At 45.2% G+C, this 10976-nt stretch overlaps 1 protein-coding gene across 3 annotated transcripts; it reads left to right on the forward strand.

Annotated features, from left to right (window-relative positions):
- Window positions 1–142: 142 nt before the first annotated feature.
- aftphb (aftiphilin b) lies at window positions 143–10694 on the forward strand. Of its 3 annotated transcripts, XM_028990190.1 has the most exons (10): window positions 143–355; window positions 1289–1460; window positions 3291–4664; window positions 5253–5407; window positions 5986–6112; window positions 6204–6260; window positions 6353–6469; window positions 6633–6693; window positions 8721–8847; window positions 9857–10694. In XM_028990190.1, the coding sequence occupies exons 3-10, from the start codon at window positions 3318–3320 to the stop codon at window positions 10020–10022; spliced, it is 2157 nt and encodes a 718-aa protein (XP_028846023.1). In that variant the 5' UTR covers window positions 143–355; window positions 1289–1460; window positions 3291–3317; the 3' UTR covers window positions 10023–10694. The 3 variants fall into 3 exon arrangements, with proteins under 3 accessions (XP_028846023.1, XP_028846022.1, XP_028846024.1); XM_028990189.1 differs by lacking the exon at window positions 1289–1460; XM_028990191.1 differs by lacking the exon at window positions 1289–1460 and having other exon boundaries at window positions 6353–6454.
- Window positions 10695–10976: the final 282 nt, after the last annotated feature.

Consider the following 10976-nt stretch of genomic DNA (forward strand, 5'->3'; position numbering starts at 1 on the left):
CCTTACACTCGAAGAATAGCAAACGCATTATTGTCGTGAAGGACGTTTAATCTCTTTCACCAAGTGTGTGTAATTTTTGTTCTAACCCCCCAATAAAGCAGAAGCCCCTGCGCGCGTCACCCGCTGTTGCCGGAAGTGACGTCGTGCCCCGCCCCGCCCCGCCCCTCTCCGCCGGCTTCTGGTTGACAGGATCGCGGTACCTGCCGGAGGGTCTGACCGCGCGTAAGCAAGGCCAGTTGACACGAGTTAGTTGGGCCGGTTGAGTTAGTGGACCTTCGCCTCACGGCGAGGGCGGGGCCGCCTGCGACGCCGTCCCTTCACCATGAATCCCAGCGGCGGCAGCGTCAAAATGAAGGTAACAAGCCGCGGCTAACGTTAGCTGCTTATCTTCCCGTCGAAGGCGAAGAGGCTCTGGCCGGGGGGAGATGATCCCTCCTGCATTATTTACGGCCAGCCTAGGCGCTGCTGGCGCGGTCGGCGCCTGCGCCACGTCCTGTGCAGGCGTCGCGGTCGCTATTGTTCGCCCGGGTTCTTCGGCTCGGTGAAACGCTGATTTGCGTTCTGATCAATGGAGCGCCACCTTTGACAGAAATAGCGAGGGCAAGTGTGAAATGAGCAGACGCGGCGGGTGCCTTGTCGAATTGCTCCAGGACGGTGCCGTAGTTGTCTTAGAAAACCACTTTTTTTGTGTGTGTGTTAGATTCGGGACGTGGGTGGGGAGCGGCTGTCATCACACATCAGCTAATGTGGCAGAATGTACCTAAAATAAACGTACCAGGTCTGTGTTGCCCAATCACCGCATAGGCCTACGGTCACGTTTGATCTGTGCATTGTAAAATATGGAAAAAAATAAAATAGAATTATGGATATGGATACAGCAAAAACAACATCAACCTACTTGTATTTATTTTTCTGCATCTAGTTTGTGCACGACGCTCAGACACTCAAACCAGAAGGTTGTTTTCCATGTAAACGATACTGGACGGCCAGAGGTCGGGTTTCCTGCCGTCTCCGCGACTAGATGTGGACTCTGTTCCACTAGTTTAGTTGGAGGTGCCTGTACTCACTGACCGTTTCGTATTTCTTCACCAATGCCCTGTACAGAACGAGTATCCCGCAATGACTGGTTTATTATTGTGTCCGTGAGCCAAAAAGCAAGCTGGATAGTGTTTCTAGATCAATTTACAGTTTACTCTGGTGCAGTGTAATGGGGTGTGCAGTGGGGTTCTCTCCCTGTTGAAGTGTGTTGGGTTCTCTGTCTGAAGTTTGATCGACTGTGTGTTTATAGTGGCGCTCACACCGCATCAGGAATGTGTCTATCACACAATCGGGGGAGCAGTGTGGAGATAAGAAAAAGGAGGAATTCCTTGAAGGAATTTCATCCAACGAGCCAGGACTTTGTGTGTCCGAAGCACCATCCCTATCATGCCAGGCCAGGAAAGCAATGTTTGGACTCAAAGGCGAGTACCTGGCCGTGCCAACTTCATCTGAAATGGGATTTTAAGCGGTGTCTGTAATAATATATGATGCAAAGTTACTAAGCAGGATTGATGGAAAGACGCACATTTGACGATCTTTAAATAGAGCAGTTATATCATGGACACTAGAGGCCTTACTGAAGTATTTATGTTCTCAGTTGAATAATGCATTAGAATGAAGTCTTGTAGACATTTTGGCTCTGCATATAAGAGATTGGGTAATATTAATTTGATATTAAGATTTAGGGGTATAAGACATGGATTCCTAAATTAAGTCTTGAGTGCATTTTATCAATTTTATAACAAAAAAAAACAAGCTTTTGGGTTAATGGTTAGTAAGCAACTGACCTTAACAGGGTTCAAGTACGTGGGCATGATGAATCCCAGGGGACTGGTGGCTAGAGATCGGACTGGCAGTGTTGATAACCCCAGACATCATGTCTTTTGTGCAGCTTGTGCTCTGTCTCTTGCGGTTGTCTGGTGTCAATTCCCAGAACAGTTTACTGGGAAATACTGAATAGAGAGACACTGGCCAGATGTAAATACCATGCAGGCATATGGTGCTATATGTTGCCTTGGTTTATGTAGGTATTCTTATGTAGGTATCTTATGTATTCCTCAACAGTTCCATAGCTTACAATCCGGAGGTGTTGTACTGTTTGTTTTGTCCCTCCAATCATACTCACCGGTTGACTAAGAATTAAGTCTTTCTTATACAGTGTTGTGTGCTGTATGTTGCAACTCAAAAGCTCAAAAACCGAATCCACATCAACATGTAACTTGAAAACAGACAAGCCCCCAATCATCCATTATACACTTTTGTCCTGAAAAGCAAATACTGAGTAAATATGGGAGAGTACAGCATTTTTAGGCCCCGTCCACACTAGAATGTTTTTCTGCAATACGGGAAAATGTCTCTCTGTTTTGGCCTTGCGTCCACATGGAAATTTAAACTGGTGAGTTTCTCTTTTCTGCGTATTCCTCTGCACAGGAAAGTGGCTCTTTAGTGTAAGCGCTGACGTATTCGCCCAACCTCCAACCTGACCTATAACCCTAAATGAATCATACATACAACAGTGGCGGATATCATGTTCGTGGTTGTGCTACAGCAGCTCCAGAAATCCTCTCTGCGGTGCTCTTTTCTAATGAAAAGCCAAGGCTGAAGAGCAACCACGTGCTCCAGCCAGTTCTCCTGAGGGGTGAGTTAAACTAGCCACAAAAACAAGGAGAGCGGGTGGTTACAGCTCCAGGGGGGCAGTGGTGGCCTAGCGGTTAAGGAAGCGGCCCCGTAATCAGAAGGTTGGCAGTTCGAATCCCAATCCGCCAAGGTGCCACTGAGGTGCCACTGAGCAAAGCACCGTCCCCACACACTGCTCCCCGGGCGCCTGTCATGGCTGCCCACTGCTCACTCAGGGTGATGGGTTAAATGCAGAGGACAAATTTCACTGTGTGCACCGTGTGCTGTGCTGCTGTGCATCACATGTGACAATCACTTCACTTTCACTTCACTTGCATGTGTGGTGGGGATGGGGGTTAAAACAGCGTTTGGGGCGTTCCCTGCGTCACTGTGTGCACACAGGTTTTTAGAGACAGACCACCCATTTTAGAGGAAGAACATTCTCATGTGGACGGGCCCTCAGTAAGCAATTCAAGTATTTTATTGTCCAGATGCTGTTAATCCAGTTTATAACGGGAGAGCGCATCAAGAACTTCCATGCAGAAGCGGAACTGCAGCGTGTACCCTTTTCAAACCCGCTTTACCGTTTGCTTCATTTTTGTAATTTTATTTCCCTCTCTCTCTCTTTTTTTTAGGTGGCTGTGTGTGAGGGATAAGCTACAATGGAGTCTAATGTCCTCCGCATGTACTCCTCCTCTCCCCCGCCTCTGGATGAGGACACAGAAGATGACGAGGACGAGTTTGGGGACTTCAGTAGGGCAATACCATCCAGCCTGAGTTTCACAGAGGTTCACAAGTCCTCCACTGTGATCCAGTCACAAAGTACTTCACCACCTGACCTGTCCAGTGGTACCTTTACCTCTGATGAAGCACCGAAACAACCAGCAGGCAAATCTCCACCTGGCACTCCATCCAGCAGTACAGGATCAGAATGGACGGATGGTGGGACAGAGGCTCCTGCAAGTGGAAACGTGGAAACTCTGGCCAATGGCTTCACAGATTCAAACCCCTCGGACACCGCAGCAGCGTCTGAGGCTGTTAAAGTGACAATGTCAGACCGTGCTGTTGGTGTCCACAGGTGTCTTGAAGAACAGCACCATAGCACTGACCAATGCACGCTCTGCACAGAGGGAGGGTCTGTGATGGCCAACGGCTTCTGTGAGCTACATTCCTGCAATGTGGATCAAACTGAGTCTGTTGCACTAACACCACCCCCTGAGGGACTCGTAGCTTCCACTGTGGAGCAGGACTCTGATGTTTTGGAGACACCTGAATGCTTTCTTCAAGGCCCCGAGTCCTGTTCAAATGATTCTGAACCAGGAGATTCCAGGGTGGAAGAGGGCTCATTAGAAGAGAGTCCCAGTGAGGAGGTGGGGCTGGAGGCCCAGCCTGCTGAAGAAGAGCTCAGTACACCTTCAGGTCCCATATGCTCTTCTGAAACTGCTTCTTTCTGTGCAGTGGTATCCCCTGGGGACCTGGAGGATTTCGGTGACTTTGGTGGGGCAGAATTCACAGTACCTTCAGAAGAGCTCCCTCAAGGCATTACAGATGAGGAATTTGGAGATCCAGACACCCTCTGCACTCAGGGCTTTGCCGACTTCAGTCAGACTGAGTCTGGCACACAAGAGGAAGGTTTTGCCGATTTCATCACTGCGCGATCTGGCGACTCAACAGATGAGGATGTTGGAGATTTCAGAGAAATCAATATGGTAGAGGAGGACAAGGAGGCATGTGCCGAGAAAGTGGACTTCCCAGAATTCCCTGCCAGTGACAGCTTTGCTGACTTTTGCAGCGCTCCCCTTGAGGGAGGATTGCATGAAGAGGAGGGCTGGGCTGCGTTTGATCAGCAAGAGAAGGCGCAGGCGGCGGAAGGTGGGGAGTCCTGGGCGGCATTTGGCGAGGCAGAGAGCTTGGACCAACCTGAAGAGGACAAGAGTGAGGACCAGTGGCACACCAGCATGGCACTCCACTGTGGAAGCCCCTGCACCACCAGAAGGGACAGCCTCTCAGTGAGTGGTTCTGCAAAATATTGTTGCACTCCCAACTGAAATATGGTCCAGATGCCAGAACTTATCTAATGTGAACTTGTTGAATGAAAATGAATACGCTTGAGAACCAATTTGTTGCTCAGAGACGTTCAGTATTGTAGAAATACAATATTGACTTCTTTACTCAAGTTCATGTAAAACATACAGGCTCTGAATCATTTAAAAGTATAATAGTTGAATTGACATGAACTCTTTAAGTATTTAGTACATTGTTACGTCCCATCTGTGTTGTTTTCATACAGCCAGCTATTTTTCTCACATGGCAGACCCAAATCTTCACGTGAGGGGACAGTGAGGCCACCTCAGTGGTTTCCTGTTTTCCTTTCAGTGTTTTGTGCAGCAGGTATCAAGCTGTAGGCTGGTGAATACACCCACTTGTGTTGTTTTTGGTTCTTTGCTAGTTTGTGGGCTAGTCAGTTTTCTAATTCTGTAGTCCTTTTCAGTCTCAATCAATTCTTATTAAGCTCTTTGTATATGGACGTCATTACAATAGATTCGTGCTGAGTTTAGCGCCAGTTTGAAGCTCTTTTTTTCTCTCTTTCTTTTCAGACCCTGAACTCCAGACTCCAAAGACTCTTCAAGGTCAGTTTCCCAGAGGTTGGAGCTCCCAGCATTGAGGATGAGATCCTTTCTCTCAAAGCCCTGTTTGGGCCTCAGAACAAACAGTCGGAACAAAGAGACCAGCAAATTCTAGCCACCCACTGGTAAGTCCTCACACTTCTCACCCCCTCTAATAGACCCCTAATCTGTGCAGTGGCTGGTCCTGTGAGCCACTTACATGATGAAAGCTGTGTGTGATGTTAAATGTGATATGGCCATTATAAAATCATGAAATGGAGCAAGGGCTTGCTAAGTGGCGTTTAACCTGGCTGAGTGACTGCAATGGTTGACTGCATTTAGAAAGGCTGCTGCTGTTCTTGTTCCACCGAGTAAAATGACAGTAGACCACTGATAGAGGGAATATACAGAGGGACAAAATACCCATTCTAATCACATGGCTTTTATTCATTAGATCACATTAATTGCACACCCAGTTTCATTTTATAAGCTAAATGGAGCTTGAAAAAAATCTTCCAGCGAGTATATTGAGGGCGATGGGTGATTCATGTGGTCTAATATGGGTTGTAGTAGCCTAGTGTGTGACACTCTCACCTTTGAACCAGAAGACCAATGTTTAAATTCTACTTATTACCATTGTGTTCCTGAGCAAGACACTTAACCCTAAGTGTCTCCAGGGGGGACTGTCCCTGTAACTAATTTGGCATTTTTACTTGTTTCCAAGGGAACCTCAAAATGTGTGGCGACACCTCCAGGACATCCACGATGCCTTTGGCCTCCAATTCCAATGGGGTGGTTCCCATAGCAACAAGGAGCTGCTCTACTGCCTGGGCATGGACACCAGAAACATTGTGGGTCTACCTGTGTCTCTTTGGTCTCTCAGTCTATTTTTTTTTATTTTGTTTGGAAGCCCGTTCTATGCAGACTTTTATTTCCCTGCAGGTTTTCACTGGCCAGAAGAAGCAGCCAGTGATTGTGCCTGCATTTGCTGCCAGCCTGGTGAGCACACTTCTTACAGATCATCATTACTCGGATTTTATTAATAGATGGAAAATATATATCGTCTGATTCCAAATGTGTGCAAATTTAAGGGTATGCTAGAACCCACCAAAGAATCTGTGAAACCCACCTCAGCTGCTGAGTTTGCACAAGTCCCTCAAGGAACTTCAGGCAGTTCACCTGACCCTCCAATGGTATGCTTGACAAAAGTAAATATGATCATGGATTTAAAAAGGTTATTGCAAGTACTTGGGAAATGTTTTTGTTGTTATATAAACCAATTTCCTGACATTTATGTAAAAATAAGAATCATAAACATACCAGCTTTATACCAGGTTTGTTGCTCTTCTTTTTTTTCCTCATGACCTCCAGGGGGCGCCCCAGTCTGCACAGGTTGACTGGAACAGCAACGGCCTTAACATCCCACACGAGGGTATGTCTCTGCACAGAGTCTCCTCCTGCCGGGCTGGAGCTAAGAACACTCGCCACTCTCGAAAGAGCTCTTACTCCTGATGCACTTTCTCCTCCTAGCTTTTTCATGTACTGTCCTCCTTCCCTGCCCTTTCCCGAACTTTATTTGCTCCTCTCTCAGGTGTCACTGCTCGTTCCATGCAGAGGCTTCAGGTTCTTTCTTCTCTTCTCTGGTCTCTTGTGTCTCTGCACTCTTACTGTGAAAACCCCAGGCTCTCCATCTCCCTTGCCCTTTTTGTCCTCCTCCCTGCTCAGTGTTAAGGACCTGGAGGAGGACAGTGGTGTACTACCTCACTTGGAGCATATGCAGTTGTACAGCAGGGCTCCTTGCTGTCATTTATTTGTAAGGTGAGATCCGAGAATAGCCCCAAAATGAGTGTGCAAATAATTTTGAGTTGCCTGTGAACAAGAGAGATTTTACATTTTTGTAATTGCATTGCTAGACCTGCTGATCTCTTCTCCATGTAGTCGCCATGAAAATTTCAATGTCCTGCATAACAGTGTAAAGAAGTTGTGGTGAATAAAGGAAGCCATGTAGAGTTCTGTGGTGGGCGTGTGGTGTGAGAGGAAAGCCTGGGAATATTGATGTTCCTTCCTGTCCCTGTAAAAATTGCACTCTGCAGTTTCACCTCATTCCATTTCTGTAACCTTCTGTTCATTTTGATATGTGATTAAACCAGAATCTTGTCAATTGAAACCTTCATTGTGTTTAATGATATCCTCTTTGGCATCATAAAAGGCAGGGGTTCTGCTTAAAGGTCTACCTATTCAAACCCTTTCTCATTTGGGGCAAAAAATTTAAAAAAATGTAATATATGAGGATCTGTTCGGAGCAGCTCCTATTAAAGACGTTTAAAATGATCACAAATAAATGTAATATTATTTTTGGTAAATGCTTGATATTAGCTCAAGGGCAAAATGGGCTGTGGCCCAATGGATGTCAAACTGAAATGTTATTTGCTTATTTAATTTTTCCGGACAGACCAACTTTTGAACGCTGTTGGTATAAAACGAAAGAGGTGTTATTTGTCCGTAAGTGAAATGATGCTTGTGGTCGGTCTCAGATTCCCCTTTTTACCCGGAGCGTAGCCGTAGGTCTGCGCAGGTCTTGCCCAGGTCTGTGCAAATCGTCCTCTCGCCGTGTGTTTTGCGTCGGCGCTGCTGACAACATGCTAACCTTAAATGCCACCTCTTGTCCTGTGTGGGGTGCACACAGCCTGCCCTCAGCTCAACCTTGATTTCTTCGGGCCGGTGGAGGACTGTAGTTCAGGCAGCAGCACCCCTCCGCCAGGTCAGCGCGCCCCCACGCACCTTTCTGCACAGCACCCACGGGCAACTGTGCTACTCTTACGAACCAGTCTGGTTTTTAGCGTATCAATTCCAGTTTGGGTTAAGGGTACAGACTTGCTTGCCACTGTCCAGCAGTGAATTGGCTGAGTCTCGTCGTCCTCCTTTGCCTCTTGCATCAGAGAGATTGACGTCCTGCTTTTGACCTGCTGCCCTGAGGCACAGAGTTACAGAGGGACTAGACTGGAAGGCCTCTGTTATAGATTTTAAAGGTGTGTTTCCATAGAGTTCACCGTTGCCCTGTGTGAAGGTCAGCTGTACTAGCAGCAATGCTAGCTGCTAGCCAGCTGTTCTTTGAGAGTAAATTCATCTTTTATGTTTTTTGCTTGCCTCTTGGTGTGTCTGTCTATTTCTGCTTTGGAGTTTCAACTCATGCTGTGTAAGTACCTCTTTACTTCTTTCCATTCTTTAGTGATTAATGAAAATCTATTCAGTCTTTGATTCGGCATGCTTGAAGTCCCTCTTTTGTGTCCTCAAGAGGTGTCACTTTAGAGATTAGAACAGATAACCAATATCTTGACCCGCTTGTTGATTGTCCATGTGACCTCTTACCTCACAAAATGGAAATGTTGTGTTGTGCAGTGCAGTGTGGTGTGTGCAATGGCATGGTTTTCAGTTTTATCATTTATCCTATTTGTTAAGGTGTGGACCCAGAGCTGTATGAACTGAGCACAGCCAAACTGGAGACCAACAACACCACCGGTGGCCATGTGGCTGACGCCTTCACACGCCTTATGTCCACCGTAGACAAGACCAGCACGTTCAACAGGTGAACATGTATGCTTCATATGAACATATGGGTGCATCTGTGTTCACAAATGTCAGATTCACTAGTGCACTAATCGGAATACTTGAATTAAAGTGCTGATAACGTACAGTGCATCCAGAAAGTATTCACTGCACACCACATTTTGTAATGCTATAGCCTTATTCCAAAATGGATTAAATCATTTTTTCCCCTCAGAATTCTGCAGACAGCACCCCAAAATGACAACATGGAAAAAGTTTGAGGTTTTTATTTATTATTTGAGGCAAAATTATTAAAAATAAAACAAGAAATACATAAGTATTCACAGCCTTTGCTCTGTATTTTATCGATGCACCTTTGGCAGCAATTACAGCCTCAAGTCTTTATGAATATGATGCCACAACCCTGGCACACCTATCCTTGGCCAGTTTGGCCCAGTCCTTTTTGCAGCACCATCAGGTTGGATGGAAAGCTTTGGGGCACAGTCATTTTAAGATTAATCCAGAATTGTTCAGTTGGATTCAAGTCTGGTCTCTGGAGCAGGTTTTAATCCAGGATTGTCATTTTAAAACACTGCGGCATTGTATCACAATGACGATCACTTCACTTTCACTTCTCCATCTATTGACCTCATTGCCACACCACTTCTTTCTGTCTTTCCACACCACCTTGTCTGCTTTTAATCTTATTGTACAAAAGTAATAAAAAGGCATTTATTCATGCCTTTTTCATCTATAATCCTAGCATGTACCATCTACCATCAGATTTCTTGCTACCTTATTAAGGTAGAGAGCGTGGTACCCAAATCAGTGTGGTTTCAATTTAACTGCTCTTTCCTAAGCAGTATTTCACAGTCAACCATCTTCTTTTTTTTAAGGAAAAAGTTAATAGGGCTTTTGGATCCATATATTTCGTTTTAAAAAGATGTTCTGAGTTGTGGTATTTGCAGATCAGGTCCTAGTAAACAAGGTGAGAGATTACAATGATAGACATTGTTTGAATTATTAATTAAATGTTTGTGTGACAACAGGAAGCTGGACAGGGAGGAGCATCTGAGTGAGGAGGTGGTACGGGTGCTCTGTAGGCTGCCTGACCTGTCGTTCATGAAGGCTCGGGTTCTCATGTTCCCTTCGCTCCTGAGTCCAGAGGTCGACCCAGGGCTGTCGCCACCACTCCCCTCACCTTCACCGCCCTGACATCTGCCCAGTTTTTCTTTATGGGGTTTAGGATGTGACTGCAGAGCAAATGAACACATTTTAAAAATGGTCAATTGTCCATATCAAGTATGAATCTTGATATATATTTTATTCTTAGCTTTTTGCTTGTTTAACACATGTACAGATGTTTTGTATATTTATATTACACTAAATTCATAAAGGGATGTTTTTAAATTAAGTTTTATCGCATCGTTCAGTAGGTAATCACCATTCGTTCATTTAACTTGAATTCACTCTTTATCTAAGGTCAAACAATAGCTTTTTTGTGTTGTATTTCTGTCTTGAGTGTGTGTGTGTATGTTTGTTGTAGAAAGCACAATGCAGGAAATTTAAAGGGAAGAGGGAACAATTCTCCTCGCTGCCTCTTTTTAAGGACTTTTGGTTTTTATGCTTAAGTAGTCATATCACTGTGTTTTAATGGGATTTAATTTGCACAAATGGATGTAATCACAGCTCACTGCTGCTTCAGATGGTGTGCAGTGTGGCTGTGATGTATGGGAACATTCCTATGGAAACTTACAATGTACTTGAACCTGCAGAAAGGGTTTCACTGTGCAAGGCATTTGCTTTTTTCCTGACATTATGTATAGATTCTATTTTAGTATTTAACAAAATATTTGAGAAAGAAATAAACAAGAGATCTATTGGGAATGTTTTTGTCTTTGTGTGCTTTAGGTATCATGGGACGTAAAAGTGATTCCACTCTGAATGTAAATATGGGGTAGAGGTAACTATGCCTACTGCAGAAGGCTATTCGGAGTTTCCAAAGTGTTGTTGCATGTAGCGTACTTCCTTCTACAGTCGTCCTCTCCTCCAACTATGTTTCTTTTTCTTTGCTCCATCTGTTTATAGTCTGTTCTTGTGACCTTATAAGGCTACGGGCTAGGCTCCCATTCTCAGCCCTGAAATAAGCTCTGCATTACCCATGTTAGT

The sequence above is a fragment of the Denticeps clupeoides genome, chromosome 8, assembly GCF_900700375.1.
Source record: "Denticeps clupeoides chromosome 8, fDenClu1.1, whole genome shotgun sequence".
Classification (NCBI taxonomy): Eukaryota; Metazoa; Chordata; class Actinopteri; order Clupeiformes; family Denticipitidae; genus Denticeps; species Denticeps clupeoides.

Coding starts and splice junctions, on each gene's coding strand:
- aftphb (XM_028990190.1), top strand. CDS start 3,318: ATGGAGTCTAATGTCCTCCGCATGTACTCCTCCTCTCCCCCGCCTCTG. Junction 6,113..6,203: donor GCATGGACACCAGAAACATT/GTGGGTCTACCT, acceptor ATTTCCCTGCAG/GTTTTCACTGGCCAGAAGAA. Junction 8,848..9,856: donor AAGACCAGCACGTTCAACAG/GTGAACATGTAT, acceptor GTGTGACAACAG/GAAGCTGGACAGGGAGGAGC.